Source organism: Manis javanica, chromosome X (genome assembly GCF_040802235.1).
Source record: "Manis javanica isolate MJ-LG chromosome X, MJ_LKY, whole genome shotgun sequence".
NCBI lineage: Eukaryota > Metazoa > Chordata > Mammalia > Pholidota > Manidae > Manis > Manis javanica.
In genome coordinates this window covers 6,919,013-6,938,197 of record NC_133174.1, presented here as the reverse complement: position 1 = coordinate 6,938,197, position 19,185 = coordinate 6,919,013, and the positions used below count along the sequence as shown (strand labels likewise).

General features: G+C 39.3%; 1 protein-coding gene across 1 annotated transcript in view; it reads right to left on the bottom strand.

Annotated features, from left to right (window-relative positions):
* The window catches only part of FRMPD4 (FERM and PDZ domain containing 4), a 751,103-nt gene extending 732,717 nt beyond the window's left edge, over window positions 1-18,386 (bottom strand). The window contains exons 1-3 of the mRNA XM_073227599.1: window positions 18,259-18,386; window positions 9,406-9,467; window positions 5,339-5,459 (exon numbers count right to left, since the gene is read on the bottom strand). Of these exons, the coding sequence (XP_073083700.1) occupies window positions 5,339-5,430 (92 nt within the window). The 5' untranslated portion in view covers window positions 5,431-5,459; window positions 9,406-9,467; window positions 18,259-18,386. The remainder of the gene's footprint in view (window positions 1-5,338; window positions 5,460-9,405; window positions 9,468-18,258) is intronic.
* Between the last annotated feature and the right edge of the window lie 799 nt (window positions 18,387-19,185).

Below are 19,185 nucleotides of genomic sequence, written 5' to 3'. Positions count from 1 at the left end.
ATGGAGAAAGGATATCCATTTATTTTCTGGTTTATCAGAACAGCTGGAATCTTAATGATTTGGTTTTGGAGCCACATCAACATGGTGGCATTAATAGATACCTGAATCACAACAGCTCTACAACACAGCCAGGTCAAAACTGTTTCATTAAAATAATCTCTTCAATACACCATGTGCCCATTTATGTTATCCAAAGTTAAACCCAAGAAGTTGGCCTGCATTATTTTAAGCCATTGCACTTTCAGATCATCAATAGTTGGCTTCAGAACTTATTCCTTCTGCAAGTGTTCTCAGTGACTGCTTTACAGCTCTGCCTGTGCATGTGAACTGGAAGATTCAGTCCCCTCAAAAACCTAGAATTTCTATGTGTGTGCTTATGGCTGTTCTCAAGCACCAGAAATATTTACAAAGGGTACAGGGGCTATCACTCCTTATGGGCTCTAAGTGTTTTCAGCTTAACAATAACCCACAGCCCTTGGACCAACTCTCTAAGTGTTTTCAGAGCAGGGACCAGGTCTACTCTATCTTTTCTATCCTCTCCCCACATTACAGCTTAGTATACTGCTCTACATGTCAGAGACAGTTGTTAATTTTAAGACAGTCTCTTCTAGAAATATTAGAGAGACATTTGCTAGGATATCATAAAAAGTAATATGGGTGGATGAGCACCCTTGAGATTATAACATAAACTAGATGTATCTCTCCTTGTCTCACACAAGGACAAGTCCTGAGAGCAAGTCATTGAGAATTCTGGTGGAAAAAAAATCAGATTTTTTCCATTTGTATTGAGGTATAAAAAATAGATTGTTAAATTTGTAAGGCTCCAATCTCTATCTTTTTGCCAGTGACTCTCCTTTTGGGTAAAGAGCCCAGAGCGCTCTTTACAGTCCTGTCTACTAGATGTAACCTCAGAGCCCCTTTACACTTCAAACTTGTCCAACACTGAGCTCTTTAGGCCCCTAAAATATCTGCTTCATAAGAGCTGGAACTTTGTTTTACTCACTGCTAGATCCCCAGGACCTAACATAGTGCCTACATGCAGGTGGGTGCTCAATAAAGATTTGTTGAATGAAATGATGATGGAAGGCAGGCAGGAAGGAAGGATGGAAGAAAGGATAGAAGGGTGACTTCTGAGGAGGCAGAGTATTACGTTAATGCAACATGTTACCAGAGGGTTCTCCAGCACTTGACAGTTAAGGCCGAATGCTATACCTCTTCCCATGATCTCACCCCTTCAGCCTCCTCTCTTTTATTAAATCCTCTTCTCTGCTGCCTCATCCCCCTCATCCTCTAAATATGCTCAAAATCTACTACCGTAAAACAAAACACTCCTCTAGTATATACAAGGTCTCTATAAATCTGCTCCTTATCCCACTCCTCCAGTGCCACCTCACGCTTTGTACTCCTGTAATCTTGAATACCCTAGCATTCTGAACTCACACCCACTCTTTCCCTCTGCTGTGCCTTTCCCTGGAAAGGAGGGGCTTGCTTGGAATGCCCTCCCACTCCCCTGGAGGGCTAGGCCCCCTCTGCCCAGCTATCTCCTCAGCCTTTAGCTCCTCCGCAGGTATTACCTCCCCAGTGAAGCCTCTCCTGGTACCCTCCTCCCCCTAGGCAACCAGGCAAAGTATTCCTCCTCTGTGCTCTCGTAATACCTTAAGCCAGGACTTCCCAAACTTTTTCATATCTTCATACACATAGGAAATGGTTGAAGGTAAATGGACAAGGCTGCGCATAACCATAAGCAACCGGCCTGGGTCTCAGGCTACCACAGTCCTTGTGCAGCCCCATCTGGGTACCTTTGTAACCCAGTCATGGCACACCAGTATGGCATGTCATGCAGGTTGGGAGCTCTGCTCTTGGCATGCTGTAATCACTACACTTACCCCACTGTATTATAATCATTTGTGTTGGCCTCTCATTGTACCTGTGAACTTCTCAAGAGCAAGAACCTTGTGTTCTCATTTTTCATGTTTTAAATGATCACATGGTAAAATTGACTTTTTAAATGCACATGTAGAGATTCCTGTAAACATAACCACATTAGATACAGAAAAGGTCCATCAAATAGGATACCACCACACACAAACCCCACCCCTAACCCTTGTACCCACTGATCTGTTCCCTGCTCCATGCTTTTGTCTTTTTAAAAATGTCATATAAATGGAATAATACAGTATGTAACCTTTTGAAGCTGGCTTCCTTGACTCAGCATAATGCCTTTGACATTCATCCAAATTGTAGTATCAGAAGCTTGTTCCTTTTTACTGCTCAGTAGTATTTCATTGTGAGGACTTGAAGCAGTTTGTTGAACCATTCATCCATTGAAGGAGATTTGGGCTATTTCCAGTTTGGGGCAATTTTGAATACAGCTGCTATAAACATTTGTGAAAGGCTTTTCTGTAAACGTAAGTCTTCATTTTTCTAGGGTAAATACCCAGGAGTGAGATCATATGGGTTTTATGGGAAATGTATATTTAGCTTTATGAGAAACTACCAAATGGTCTCCAGAGCAGCTATACCATTTTGCTGGCGCATTGTACTGACAAGGTATGGGCTCTGGGCATTCCACACCTTTGCTAGCACTTAGGTTGGCAGCATTTTTCCTTTTTTGTCATTCTCATAGGTGTGGTGTGGTATCTCATTGTAGCGTTGACATTTATCTTTGCACTACAGCATTTAGCACATTGGTAGGTTCTCAATAAATATTTGTTTATTGAACTGAAATAAACTCATCCCATATTTTTACTCCTGTTTTAAAATTCATGAATGTTTTCATTATACTTCATTATACTTTCTACCAAGCTTTGTATTTAAAAACCAAAGAAACTGTATAGAAATATTAAACTCCCTCCTACCTTCCTGTACTCACTCCTCCCAAGTCTTACAATGAATCATTCTTCTTACTAGAAGATTGATACAGCAATATGATCTGAACCTTCCACTCAAACTCAGATGGAACTTGAAGGCCTGCCAACAAGATTGCTTTTGAAAGGTTCTACTATTACGCTACTAGTATTAACAATAAGAATCACCATCAGTAATTAGATAATTGGATGAGGCACTGTGTTAGAAGCTGTTTCTATAGTACCTTGCTTAGCCCTCCAAACCCATGATGTAGGTGTTATTCTTATTTTACAGATATGGGGACTGAGGTTTAATGAGGCTGACAAACTTGACCAAAGTCACACAGCCAATTACTGAAGGTACCAGGGGGCACACCCAAGTCAGACTGGTTCCAGAAATCACAGCCCTAACCATTTCATGTGTCTGCTCTACTGGGCAAAGGATTGAGCTGCTCTTTAATCAACAATAAAAGTAATCTCAAGTCATTTGAATTTTGAAGTGTTATAAAAATTCGGGAAAGTGAATCATTCTCCTCTTCACATCAATCTAATGATAGCTGCTTCAGATCAGCAATGAGGCACATGTATGAGGGGTGCAGGAACCCCCAGTCTGTGGAGCCTGCCCTGCCTGACTTGAGGACAGACTAAGGATCTTAGATCTTATTCCTGTGAAGCCAGGAACATTAGTGGGGTTCAACTGAGCAAAGTGGACTGGCAAAACTTGTTGCTCTGTGAAAATTATCTCCACCCATTGAATTTTGAATCACATTTACATAGTTCTATACTTAAGAGCGTCCTCCACTGGAGAAATGAGCTGAAAATATAATACTGGTTGCTTTTTATGTTGAGTCATAAAAATAGCATAGTATTTTATATATTAAAAATTAATAATATACTAACCTCAATCATCTGTTGACTAAGTAAATCTAGAGATAACAAAGAACTTCGATTTTTAGAGACATATCTAGTATTAATTATTATAAATCAAGACTTTTCATTGGATACACGAAGTTGAAACTATGGCCAACAAACTATCAAATTAGAATTCAGTGGTTTGGCTTTAGTATTTTGATTAAAATATTTACCTCTTTTATTACCTACTTTCTCCCATAACCAATATGTTTCAGTGAGCTTGAAGCTGACTCTATTTTTCATGTGACTAAGCAGGCAAGCAAGAGACACAAATCCCAGGATTCTATGTCTTAAATGATCACTTTCTTTGATCTAAATATTCAATCACTTCATCCTTTAAGTATGCAATCAGGAGGAAAATGTGCTAGAAAGAAGTTATCCAATGAAATTATATCATAATTATGTTACAGTAGTTTGGGGAAATCGAAGTTGCTAGTTTCAAAATGGTAGACTGTCTTGTGTATTTTAGTTCCATAGAATGGCAATATCAATTTCTAAATTTTTCTTACAATGAACTACATAACAGAAAGAGGTTTCCTTTGTACTCATGCAAACTCTCAAAACTGTTTTAAAACAAATAGTGCCACCAAGTGATTACTGTCATGGAACATTATGGCAACTCTAAAAAACATTTGGCTCAAAGTCCCAAGTAGTAAAAGTCAAGGGTAATGAATTTTATCCATTAGAAGAGCTTCTCTTAATGCGTGGCAATTCTTTTATACATGGGCCTCCACATAACGTTCTTACTGAAATACTTAAATACTCAATAATCATAGAATCTACTGAAAGACCAGCATTTAAACATATTCATAAGTGGCTTATAATCCACAGTGCCAGTGATTAATGAAAAAACATTAAATAGCAGAGCGACTGGAAACTTTCCAATCAGTATTCCAAAATGATGTATTACTGACAAATTTCTCACACTTGAAACTTAGACAACTTCAAGAAAGAAATACATATTTATATAAACTATAAGCCACTCTGTGATGATCTGAACTTCTGTAAAATTGTGTTTTTTCTCAGGAGAAAAACTTATTTATCAAGACCACTGAACTTAAGCAATTAAATGCAAACCAATTTGCATAGCCAACACAGCATTTTCTCTTTAAAAATAAAAACTTTTCATCCTGACAGATACATCTGTCACCAAGAAGATACCATTTTTAAAAGAAAATAAACGCAGCCCAGCCCAATTTCCCTTGCAAAAAGTTAACTAAATTACAGCCTATTATGATACCATATATAAGGACAAGCAGCTAAAACCAGTTTCTCTTTTCCCAAAAGTGCCTCTGGACATTTAGTCTTAAGGGAATAAACAACCAAAGTAGCATATCATCTGGTATGTTTGTTTTACAAGATATTCCTGCCTCACCTCCAATATTCTTTTAAAATATTAAAACTACCTGGCCAAAACTCAGAAGGATCTCATCAATTTTTGATCAAAAGCATCATTCTTGTATAATTGAGACATGGCTTTGAACCCTTGTCCAGATAAATCCATCCTACTGGAAAACATGAGCTGATCTCAGAAAACAACGATAAGACCCCTGTATTTCCACTTGAGGACGATTACTCACTGGCATGTATGTTCTCCATCCTCTCCCACCTTGCCGAAGCCCCAGGGAATGGAGAAGGCCCGCCAAGTTTCTCTTTCAAGATCTTCATCCATGGTAGGAAGCCAAAATAGCCCACCTTTTCCTAAGAATGGAAAGAAAGAACTCTGTTCTTTATTCTTTCATAAGAATGACTGTATCATAACAAACAACTGTTAGACAAGAAAAGCAAGAGAGGAAGGAGAGAAAGAATCGATGCTGAAAGGCCAATCATATTTCATCACTAGAGCTACTTGGAAACCAGATACGCTGAGACAATCACGTGCTATGAGAGATTTGAGGGTGCAAAAGAGGAGTAGCTCTGTCTTCTGTAAATTATTAACAGGGACTTTTTTCCTGACATGAGCAAAGATGTACAAGTTACTCATTTAAGAAAAAGCAATCAGGTTTGGCATGGAGCATATGAATCGACAAGTTAAGAAACAAGATTTCTGATAGAAGTTCTGCCACTGACCCCGGTGTCTCAGGACAACACACTGCAGTTAGAATCAAAGTACTATTACACTGGGAATGAAGTGGCACCTTCTGAAGTCTGGAAGAGGCCATAACTGCAGCTTCATCATTTGCTTCTGACAAAAATGACTATTTGCTCCTTTCAATCTGAGAACTCATTATGGGATATTGGGTGCTATGAGCTGGAATGAAGTCACCTGCAAGCAATTCTCACAGCTCTCCTAGATTTCCAAGTGCTGCTGAACTTCTCTCATGGCTTTCTCATTTTTCATCCGAATTTGAGACTTAACTTGTCTACCTCAAAGTTTTTAGAAAGTTGCCAATTTTAATGCCAGATCCTACCCAGTGTTTTAAACTCAGTGGGAAAATGCTGATTCAGGAAGTTTTCAGAAAGCATTGGTTTCCCGTCACATAGACCTGGGATGGGACATTTGGGGCACAGCACTTTGAGTGGTATGGAATGTCTCTTTTTCTCTAAACCAGGATATCTCAACCTCAGCACTATTGACATTTTAGACTGGATACATCTTTGTTGTGGGGCTTCCCTGTACATTGGGGGATATATAGCAACAGCCCTGGCTTCTACCCACTAGATACCAGCAGCATCTCCCCAGTTTGACAACCAAAAATGTCTCCAGACATTGCCAAATACCCCTGGGAGGCAGAATCACCCCTAGTTGAAACCACTGTTCTAGACTCATTTCTTTAGTGAAGTTTTTCAAAAGAGGAAGAATGTTATTTGTTATCGAGATAGGCTTATGCCAAAAAAAGGTGACAGGTAAATGCAGTCAAGGCTGTGGGCAAACCACAGGACTCGTGCAGTCAATATAATTTGTCAAAATGGAGACATATTAAAGTGGGGAATACCAAGTCTCCATTGATAGCTGCAAACTTCTCACTCTCGGTGATGGTTCATTTTATGTGTCAACTTGACTGGGCCACAAGGTGCCCAGATATTTGGTCAAACATTATTTTGGGTATATCTGTGAGAGAGCTTCTGGGTGAGACTAACATTTGGATCAGTAGACTGAGTAAAGCAGATTGCCTTCCCCAATTTGGACGGGCCTCCTCCAATCCACTGGAGGTCTGAATAGAACAAAAGTTGGAATAAGGGAGAATTTGCTCTCTCTGCCTCTTTGAGCTGGGACATGGGTCTCCTCCTGCACTCAGACTGGAACTTATATCCTTGGCTCTTCTGGTTCTCAGACCTTTGGACTTGGACTAGAACTGCACCATTGGCTCTCCTGGGGTTCCAGCTTGCAGATGGCAGATCATGGGACTTCTCAGCTTTCATTATCATGTGACTCAACTCCTTCTAATAAATCTCTTTTTTCTCTCTCTCTGTATACATGTGTGTATGTTTGTGTGTGTGTGTGTGTGTGTGTGTGTGTGTGTGTGTGTGTGTGTGTTTCTCTGGAGAATTCAAATACACTAGTATAGTTTCCAAGTCTCCAAAACCTGCTTGTTTGGAATATGCTAATTTCTCTTTAGTTACACATTCTTTATTTTACCTTGGTTGCTGTCATCCCATTGCAAGTAGGGTTGGTTCTGGCAAACTATTCCAAGCTGACATTTGACAGCAAAACAAATCAAGGCAGAGATAATGAGGACACAGATTTCTTGCCTAGTTGTGTAACCTTAACCAACCCATTGGAATGTTTCTTTATGAGCCTTAGATTAGTGAGGGAAAAAAAAGCTTTTCCATTAAAGACAATAACAGCAGTCTATTTAAGTTCAACACTGAGTAAATTAGGCAAATGGTTCCAAAAGCAAAAGCACAGTTCAGCAAGCCCACAGGTGACAGTAGACATGTTCCCGTTAAGATGAACAGCATGTCTAAGGGAGAACCCCTGCAGAGGGGACATTGTCTTGGGAGAAGGGACAGTCTTCAGAGTTCCAGAATTTCCTTTCTGAGTAGGAGTAGGTGTGATCAAAAGGAAGGTGAGTACCTTGAGTGGTAAACGGTGGCAGTACAGCTGTCTGTCTACTCCAGGGCTTGTTTGGGAAATGAGGGTAGAGCGGTCAGTCTCTGAAGTGCTCATGTTTGTCCCTTAGGGTTCCTATGGGAAAGGGTAGCGAGTGGGCAGGAAAAGAGAGGTGCTTGCCCATCTCCTTTGGGATAAGGAGAAAATGGTTTTAATAAAGCAGCATGGTGTTCTGAGCTGGGAAAACTGTGTCTCCTGTATGAACTGGACTGGAGAAGGAGGAGCTGTCTGCCTTGGCCAATGTCCAGGGTGCACAATGTAGCCTGGACGGGGGAAGGACCCTCCATTAAGTGCTGGGTCCTAGAAGCAGGAGCCTCAAGAAATGAAATCTCTTTATTTCTAGGCTATTTCCCCTACTTATTCCTTGGATGTGTGCTGTGGCTTTTTCTTTCCTGTTTTTAAACTTGGAAACACTCATTTCTTAATAATGTCAAGAACTACCAACTGAATTACTGCACTTTTACATTGTAGCTGGATACCAAGGATTTATTAAACACCTGCTGAAAGGCCTGCACAATGGCAAACATGAAAGACATAGATCACATGTTGCTACCCTCAAAGAGCTCATATCCCAGGGTTATCTAGAGAAATGATGAATATCCAAGAGCAGCAGATTTGAAGGATTTCATGTTTTCATTTCATGTTTTTACATAAAATTGGATTCTTTTGCCTAGCTTAGAAAAGTAAAGGTACACTTTAAGTAACTTAAAATTACTTATGAACATAATCACCTATTTTGAGCCAACAGAAAAATAAGACTATTTTACAGTTGAGAAAATAGTTTACACCTCTCTAAGGAAGGTGTGGAGAATTTTTTAAAGTTGCTCAGACAAAGTCCTTAATTCTGGGTCTGACATTCAAGGCCTCTGCCATGTCTTTTCAACCCTCCTTTCTACCTCCAAACATTTTTTTTCTTTTCCCTCCCATTAGAACACCAATTCACTACTTCCTGACCAAAATCAATCCTTCCTCAAACACCTGATTCACAGCTTATCTCCCATGATGCCTTCCACTTTCTCAAAGAGAATTAATCTACCTACTTCAGGAATTGTAAAGGACGAGGTACCTCTTTTAAAGCAGATACCATACTCTGCCTTACACTGCAAGTACTTGTGCTCAGCTTTGCTACACTCACTTACTGGTCTTGTAGGCTTTTGGTAGACACTTTAGGATTTTTCTACAGAGATGATCGTGTAATCTGCAAATGAAATCAGTTTTACTTTTTCCGTTTCCAATCCTTCTCCTTACACTCCTCCCCCTTGCCTTAATATACTGGTTAGAACCTCCAATACAATGTTGAATGGAAGTGGTAAGCATGGAAACCCTTGCCTTGTTCCAGATCTTATGGGGAAAGCATTCTTAAGTAGAATAAGGAATCGATAAACAAAACTTTATCAAAAATTTTTAAATGTCACCATCAACAGTGTGGGGTGTAAAGAAAATATTTCTGTGTTTCTGCAGAGTTGGGGATTTCTGAATAACTCCGGCTGAAAACTTGGGATCCAGAGCAAGCCTTGGGAAGGTAATTTAAAACTCTATAGATACTGAAAGAACTCCAAAGAGTTTCACCTACCTTTGGAGATATGTGCTTACCTTTCAAGGGAAAATGAGGCTCAGGGGCTTGGAGAGCCAGAAACAGAGTGGCTTCTCTTGTCCTTAAAAAGATTTAATTATATTCAAAAGGTTAGAGTAAGAATCCAGGATCTTTTCATCCCATCTCCAAGGAGCAAACATTTCATCCTCCTTTTTGAGACAAAAGGGGGAGGCAGCTGCCTCTTTCTCCTGTGTATGAGCAGAGAAAATCCATCTTTCTCTGTTCCTCAACTAGGGATTATCTAGTTGGCCCCTCACATAAGACATTTTTCTTTCTGGCTTTCATTGTGATACCCTAGGGGAAAGATCTGGTGTAAGGAGGCCAATGCAGTGATTATTATGAAAATAACATTAATGATAGTCTGTCGATTCAGAAAACCTTACAGACACATTCAGAATATAATTAATGAAGATGAATATTAAAAACCCAACAAAAAGACACTGGGCTTTGGTTTCTCTCTCGCTTCAAGAGGCTATAGAGAAAAGGTCTTAACTTTTCTGAGAATTAGTCTGTTCTCACTTACCTGTCAGGTTTTTCACTTTTCCCTTTTTTGAAAAATCGTGGTTAAATATATACAACATGAAATTTACCATTTTGGCTATTTCCAAGTGTACAATTCATTGACAGTAAGTATACTCACGATGCTTTGCAATCACCATCACTATCCATTCTCAGAATGTTTTCATCGTCCCAAACAGAAACTCTCTCCCCATTAAACCCTAACTCCCCATAACCTCTCTCTCCAGCCCCCAGTAACCTCTATTTTATTTTCTGTCTCTATGAATTTGCATATTCTAGGTACCTCATATAAGGAAAATCATACAGTATTTGTTCTTTTGTATTGGCTTATTTCACTTAACAGTGTTGTCAAAGTTTATCCATGTTGTAACATGCATGAGACTTTCATTCCTTTTTATACATGAAAAATATTCCACTGTATGGATAGACCACATTTTGTTTATCTATTATCTGCTGATGGACACTCAGGTTGTTTCCACCTTTTGGATATTGTGACTAATGCTGCTATGAATATTGGTGGACAAGTATCTGTTTCAGTTCCTGCTTTCAATTCTTTTGAGTCCATACCTAGGAGTGGAACTGCTGGATCATATGGTAATTCTGTTTAACTTTTTGAAGACCCACCAAATTATTGTCCACAGCAACTATATCATTTTTCATTTCCGTCATCAATGCACAAGGGTTCTAATTCACCACATCCCCACCAAGACTTGTTACTTCAGATTTTCCTTTACTTGTGTACAACTCGTCACTAATTTTAAGCTTTATAAAAAATATCTTATCTAGAAAATTGGTCTGAATAACTGACCCTGATACTTTCAGAAACTTTCACTTCTTTTACCAATTTCCATGACAGTACCACACAGACTTGGTACAATAAGCCTTAAAGTAACATCACTGGCTGTTAAATAACAAATATTCAACTAAGTATAATTTAAAGATCTAATTGGCTTTGCTGAATGATTCGTGAATCAGGCAGCATTCCATCTAGCAAGAAGAAAGGACCTTCTAGAAGCTGAACAATGTGGTAGGCTTTTACAGACAGGAAGGGGCAGGGACAAGGAAAGAACAGACTACCTCATCTATCTTTGGGGGATGGAAGAGGGTCTATGTGACAGATTACCTCATTGGTGCTAACCAGAAAATTCCAGACTGACAGAATGTAGTTTACACTACATTGCTGGGGAAGGTTGAAACTGCAATTAGCTTAGGTATTAAGCCCTGGTTTGGTGAAGTGGGCCTAGCACAAGTGACTTCATTTGGGGCCCATGGGTTTCTTTTTTTAACAGCTCTAGCATCAGGGGAAACTTTTATTTTTGATACAAAGCTGAGAGTAAATATGTCTTCAATTTTACATTAAAATATATATTATTTTGAATTCCTAGGTGAATTTTTGGGTGCAGAAATTATCATACATAGATTTCTGCCCTTCTCATCTGGCTAACACACTAACACAGAATGAACATGTTAACTCTAAAAAAAATGTATCTCCACAGAATAAATTATTTTAAGCTGAAACCACCCTTTGGGAAGCAGTCTGCTTAGTGTTTTGCAAAAATGTTTTTCTCTAGTAACAATAAAAGCTGATTTTAACAAAAACTGAGGAGATTTGGCACTACTTTTCGTTATCTACATGCTGTTGTTTGCTTTTATATTTCCCTTCATTTTCTCTATAAAAGAGTAAGGAAATATCACATGGCTTGCTGAGGATAAAACCAGTCTTTTTCAACTTTGAACTCATAGTTAGAAATAATAAACACAGAATGAGATTTTATCCTTCCCTTTATCATTCCTGCAGAAAGAAAAGGAAATGTCATTAAAAACATAAATTGATTACAGTCTTTTGAAAGTGAACGGGGAATTTTCCTCCCAAACTCTTTCTCTCTGTCTAAATGCTCCAGTAATATTGTTCAAGGTTCAGATAAGTTGGCTATTAAAGTAAATTAGCTTTGAACATACAAGTGGCATTCAAAACCCTGTCTAGCCATGAAAGATTTAAGTTGAATTGTACCTCAGTGAAAAATGAGGGAAGGATTAGAAAAGCTCATTACTTAGAATTCACACAGCAATTCGTATTTTCTATGCATCTATAATCAGATGCAAGTCATTGCTCAAAAAGGCCCAGTGCATATTTCAGTGGGCACCATTTTCCATAAAACTCACAATGACAGGATTTCATATTTCCATCAGCCTTCCCTATCATTCATTCAATGTTTACTGAACACCAAGAGTGACCCAGGCTCTCTGCTAGGCAGTAGGGCTAGAGAAATGCATAATGTCTGGGCAAGCTCAGGGCCTTCAGCCTGTGCCTCCCCATAATGTTTGAGGCAGCTGTTTGCAGTTTTGTTGTACCCAGTTTTTGCCTCCCTGCTTGAGCCCTCTGAATTGGTAATTCCTTATGCACCACCCCACGCCCATCTACTATTTGGTTGTCAATATGTCTTTATCTCTGGACATTGCTCTGGAGGTCTGCCTGCCTCCCTCTATACTTTGTACCTTCTAAGCCAGTCCCAATGAGAGTTGAGATAAAAATGAAATACAGGACTCTCATTACTTTTGAATTTCAAATAAATAATGAATTTTAGTATAAGTACATGTCAAGTACATATATATACACACACACACATACAGCCCACATATACCATATATTTGGGATGGGGCATACACTAAACAATTATTTGATATTATCTAAAATTCAGTTATAACTGGGAGTACTGTATTTTTACTTGTTAAACCTGGTAACTCTAGTCAGGGCAAAGAAAAATGCATTTCTCAAGGAACTGATACCACTATGAATTAATACATGTGCTACTAGGTGAAGCACAGTAGAACTGCTTGAGACTGGTCTTAGATTGGGTCCCATAAGAAGCAGACGGTGAGATAAGCATCTGAGTGCAAGTGGTTTCTTTGGGAGGTGCCATAAGAGAGAGAAGGGAAGGAAGCCAATACAATGTGCATTAACCAACAAGTTACTTCTGGGGATGAGAACCCTACTCGGAGATGTCTCCCCCAAGGGATAAGAATGCTACGTTATCCTTCTTCAACTCACATTTGGCAGGTGAGGACCATTCCTGGGGATTTTAACTCCCCTGCATTTCCAGCCAAGCATGTCTCAGCCAAGATGAAAGCCTCCGGCACAGACTGATAGGTGCTTGCAGCAACGCCAGCAGAAACAGTGAATGCCAAAGGGATGTGAACAGGCACTGCGGTGACAGCATCTGCTACAGTGAGATCTCTGGATCATGAGAGCTGTATAAACTGAGCTAATTTGGGAGTCAGATGTAAGTCCAAAAATCATGGCAAAGAATTGGGAAAAACCTCAATTATAATCTAGCTCAACTCCCTTATTTCACAGATCAGGATGTTAGGGCTCAGAGAGAGTTTCTTCTCCAAAGATAGTTATCTACTGGCAGGTCCAAGGCGCCATTTCTATTATTGTTGGGTCACCATCAACAGTGATGGATGATTTGCAAAGAATTTTCACTTTTCATAGACCCTAGTTCTACCGCTCCACACCCAAGGGAGAAGCAGCTCTTTGAGTTTTGTTAGGAGTGGGTGCTGGGCAATCACCAGAGTTATCTGGACATTATGTAGACTCAGAAGGATCCCTCTCACTAAAAGCTAAAAACCCAGCTTCCCACTTGGGTTTAGGAGGCAAAACAGGAATGTGAATTAGGAATCAGGTCTCTTGATGCAGAGGCTGCCCTGCCCTGCTCCAAAATCATGTCACTGCCCTTTCTCTGCTCCCCCCTCAGGTCAGCAAGGTGCCTGGCCTTTCTCAGTCCGTACTGAGATCCCATATAAAGAAACTTGCCTTGGGGAGGATGGGGCTTCTCCAAGCAGTGCCAGGCTAGGCTCACCTCTCCACTCTATCACTCTGGCATTCTTCCAGAGGGGTCCCACATGAACCCTACAGGTATACAGAATCCTTGTTCTGATTCTCTCCCAAATGTGGGGTGAAAATCAAGTGGGATCATGATGTGAAACTCTAGATTTCTATAGATTTGCAGTCTATAAAATATAATATAAAACAGAGATATTCCAGTTCCTGGCACAGAACTGCCACACTGTAGATGCTCAATAAATGTTTAATGAATGAGGGACAGAGTCCCTGAATTGCAACTTATTGCTTATCCTCACAAAAAATTCAATGTATTCTACTTCTTTTTGCACAGGGTGTTAGAAACTCCTGACTAGATGGTTCGATTGTGATGTTCATATTCTGTGATCTATGATATAGGGTGCGGTCAGTGGTAATAGGAGTAGCTGAGGAAGAGGATGACACATGTGGGAAGAAATATCCAATATAAATTTTATGACCTGAACAAATGTTTGCAAATCTAATGACCTTTGAAAGGCATCCATGAGGCTTTTATGTAGTTAAGCATTTATAATTTAAACCCAAACAAGAAAACCAATAAAGATAATAGAATTCTAAATTTATAAAGACAAATTTTTCTTCCCAAACCAGAATTTTTCTCCTGCAATTATGCAGTGGCTAATAATTTCTTATCTGGCCCATAAATGACCTCAGAGTAAATCAAAGAAATTCAACTGGGATTTAAACGCTATATTTAAGATTATTTTTCACTTCTTAACTCAATATACCAGGCCTACGCTTAAAGCATTCTACATTGTAAGTGAATCCACTTATCAGAGTTACTTTATAAACTCTTCACTTTTACTTAAATAAAGCCCTTGGGGAAAGCAGTGGGAAGGTACTAAACAGCATAATGAGTCTAGTGCTCTAAGCCCTTAAACATCAAACTACAGAAATGAACTCAAACTGGAATGCTCCATATGTCTTCAAGATATATATGGTAAAACCTTTATGTCCATTTAATGAAAACATAACTTCTTGAAATCATATTTGTAAGAACACAATGAGTATAACCTTAGGTCCATATCACTTTGAGTTTCTTTACACATATAGTGTCTTAGATTCCAGAGAATCCAGATGTGAGCTCTGAAAAGAATCTTGGACACCACTGAATCTATTTAACTCATTTTACAAATGACAAAATCCATGCCTGGAGAAGTTAAGTAACATTCTCTAGCCCAGAGGTCAGCAAACTATTCCTGTAAAGGGCCTGATAGAAAATATTCTAGGTATTGTGGGCTGCTCAGCTCTGCCACTGTAGAGTGAAAGGCAATACTTCGGATATAGTGTGTTCCAATAAAAGGTTACTTACAAAAACTGGTGGTTGCCTAGACTTGGCCTGTGGGCCAATTTGTCAGACCCTGATCTAAAATGAATGATATCAAAGCCAGGCCAGACTCAACTTCCGTGTCTGGCTATGTTTATTTATTTATTCATCTAACTAATACTTATCAATAATCTCCTGAGTGTCAGACATGAGGCAGGATGGTAGGGAATTCAGGCACAGTTGATTAACTCCAAGTTCAAATTGTAATATTTTGTCTACAGGGATAAAATTTAGCAGCCTCCACTAATTGCGTCTCAGGAAAACATCTTCAACTAGAGATAAAATTTCTGATCATGGAAGTTGTCTGTGGGACACAAAAATTTGATCTCCTTTAGAGCTAAGAGCATAATACACCTGCAGTGATTGGTCTCTGTTCCCAAATGCACAGGAGGCCTGATAATGTTATTACCAGAAATGAGTCACCCAGATTTCCAGGATCAGTGTCCCTATCCAACCCCAGGTCATGAGCATTATTTCCAGGGAGTTCTCAAAGCATTTCGCTCACCCTACAATCACCCCATCCTTCCTAATTTGGGATCTCTACCAAATGACCTAATGGGAACGAACCAGTTTCGGAGGCACATGGGAAGACCAGATCCCAAGGGACTGAGTCTGGTGAAGCAGAGCGATCAGAGAAATGTCAAGTCAGTTGTGGAATCTTTCCACAAATAGTTACCAGCCCCAACAACATTCTGGAGACAAAGGGGTGAAGAGTAGAGACAAGACCCTTCTAGAGAGGCTTAGAGTACAGGGCATCAAACAGACAGTGATAAGTTTTGTGAAAGTAAATGAATAAGAGAGAGTAACGGAATGGCACATGACGGGCTGTGGAGAAGGAGAAAGGGCTATATAAAACATAGTAAGTGATCACGGGAGGCCTCTCCAGGCCAAGTCTTGCATGATGACAAAGAGCCAGCCTCATAGGGATCTTAGAAACAAGAACCAGAGGTTCAGATGTCCTGAGGCAGGAAAGTGTTGGGTGTGTTCAGCGTGGTTAGACTAGAGCAGGTAGAATGGTGTGAGATGAGGTCAAAACAGAAGGCATGGGTGGCTGCAACCTCTGGCCACCATGCCTCGGAGTCAGTGTCTACAAAGGGGGGTATGTGCTCCACAGGAAATGACCCAAGAAGACCCACCGGGGAGCAGGATAAAAATATGAGCACTTTTATTTAAATGCACTTTTTGTCTAAAATAATAGGAAATAAATTACGCTTTAGAAATCTACTAATAGGTCTTACAAAGATTGCCACTGATGCGCTCTCTCAGTTAGGAGGTCTGAAGATCATGAACCAGGTATGTTACTGGAACTTTCCCGAGGGAAAGGCATTATCAAAGAGTCTATTAGGCACCTGCAATACTTCTGTTCTAATATGTGCCTTTTTAAATGAATTTAAAGATTAGATTCTCTAGTTGTAACTAAACGAACCCTCACACAACACATAAATGGCTTAAAAAGCTCTGTGCAAATGAATCAAGGATTGAAAGTAGTATATAATGCAAGCACAAAGAAAAACAAGAAAATAGGAGAGCTTACATTACTCCTTCTAGTATAAGCTCTTTAACAACAAGTCCTGGGTAAAAGCAATAATGATCTAATTTAATACTTTCAAAAGTATCTGACTGCCACATTTCACATGGTGATTCAGTATTTAGACATGTATATGTAGACATGTAAATTTTTATAGATACAGAGTTATATAACTGAAACAAAACTTTCTCAAGACAATACTTGGTAGTCTAACATTTCCTCTATTTTATTAAAAAGTGATTTTATTATTAATATTATAATCCATTAATAAGTTGTGATATGCAGCTTGAAAAATACTGATAAATTCAGATCCAAGGAGAAGTTAGCCACACAAATTGAAATTAAGAAGACTATCTAAATATAGATAAACATCCATTACTGTTAACCATCAATCTCACCACAAAAGTATATTTTCCCCTTAGAAGTTGGCTAGCAGTAGCATGAAGTCATCAGAGTTTGCAGTATATTTTAAAAACTAAACATCCAGACCATGAAAATCAACCACTACCACATTTTTCAGTAATATTAAAAACCATGAGGCAATACTCACTCCACTATTTTACAAAATTTTACTGAAGTTGATGCACACCTAAAAGTCTTTTAAGATCTCTTAAAATATTAATTCAGTACTACACTCATATAATCTGTAAACATATACATACACACATGCATATATCTCCCCATTGTTTGCTGATGTGATGTGTGAACAAATAAGTTTGGAAAGCACCTGATAGCTCACAGTACTTGTCTACACTGGACTGTCAGTGGCCATCTGTGGATTTCCAGGACTCTAGAACTGAGAACAGTGCTTTTCATCTTGCTTCTCCCGCTATCGCCTAAACTCATTGTTTGCAATCCTCTATTACCTACCTGAACTATTAGCCTGGAAACAGTACCTACCTTGTGAAGTTCTTCTTCCCAAAGCAAATGATTGACGGACATAAGACATCATAAGACCAGGCCATGCAGTAGTTATTCCTATGCTAAACCTTTGTACTAATCAGTTCATTTTAATTCAACCTACTCTACAATCTAGATACGCTTTTAGAAAAATCAAATGTGCAAAAGGATCTGGTGTGTCCCAATCACCATCCAGTTTACCAGTTACATAATCTGCTCTGGTTAAGAGACTTATCTTTGGAGAGGGAGAAACAATCCTGCACTAGTCATTAGATACATGAACCTCAGCCAATACCTTAGCCTCTCTATGCCTCAGTTTCCATATTCATAAAATGCTGGAAAGACTAAATTAATTCTGTCATAAGGATGAATTAGAAAATCTCTGGAATGCACTTCAGCAGAGTGCTCAGCATCTGAGAACTCTATAAGCCATGGCTCTCACTGGTGCTATTGCCATAGTTGTCTTTCCTGGGGAGACTTAGTTCTGTGTAGCACATCTTCATATGTTGTACACAACTCATACAGAAGTGCTTTTAAAAAAAATCAAGTCACACATTTTCACATTCATGAATGAGAAAACAATACCATTGTAATGATATTTGCAGGAAAACTAAGAACCTTTGAATCAGATCAGCACTGCTTAGCCACTTCATTTCCATAGCCTCTGGGTCAACTTTCAAAGTATTACACTCACTCACCTGTGTTTTTCAGAGATGAAGATGAAATGGAAGGACAGGGTTTGGAATCTTGCATTTTATTTTCCACTCTGGGTAAAGTTAGGTCATTGTGATACATTTTTTTCTCTTGGTCTCTTTTCCATCCACCTGTAAGATAAATGATACCTGGTTTTGACCATCTTCTTTGTACAAAATGGAATACACATTTTTAAAGAACAGTTCAATTCATACAGTTTTACTCATTGAAAGAATTCTCCTGGGAATGTTACAAACGGATGTTCTGACTCCTCCACCTCTACCACCCTCAATTTAAACAATAATTAACTCTATGAAACTACTGCTACCAATGAATTATAAGGCTTCTTTCACATTTTTCTATCCAAGAACAAACATTTACTAGACAAAAGCCCATTTTACTATAGAAGGAAGCACGTTTTAATGTAAAGAGAAGTCAAGAACGCCAACAAAAATCAAAGAGCAGTAGATAAGGTGAGTAGAAAGTGTCTGTTAAACTCCTTTCAATTTTGGAATACATCTTCGTTCTCGGTGGATTAGCAGATCAGTGGAAGCCTTCACAGATAAATGAAGCAACAATTCTCTACAATGTTCTGTGAGCATGGAAAGAATGACAGGATAGTTCTACATATAAACACAAGAGGCCTGACTGCTTTTGCATTTGCCAAATAACCTCTCAGTCACTCGGGAGGAAGCACAGCTTTGGCTAAAGGATACCAAAAGCTCCTAGTCTCCAATCGTACATGCAGATCAAAACCACCACCCATTTTCATTTTCCCTTCTACTTAACCCTGTTCAAGGCCTGGCTTATCCTCCTGGGTGCTAGCATCCCTAGGTGGCCTCCTCTGTGTTTGCCCCTCCAGTGTATCTGACCACGAGCTTAGTGCTGCCAACGCAATGCCCTTCAAACAGCTCTCAGTCTGCACCCAGGCT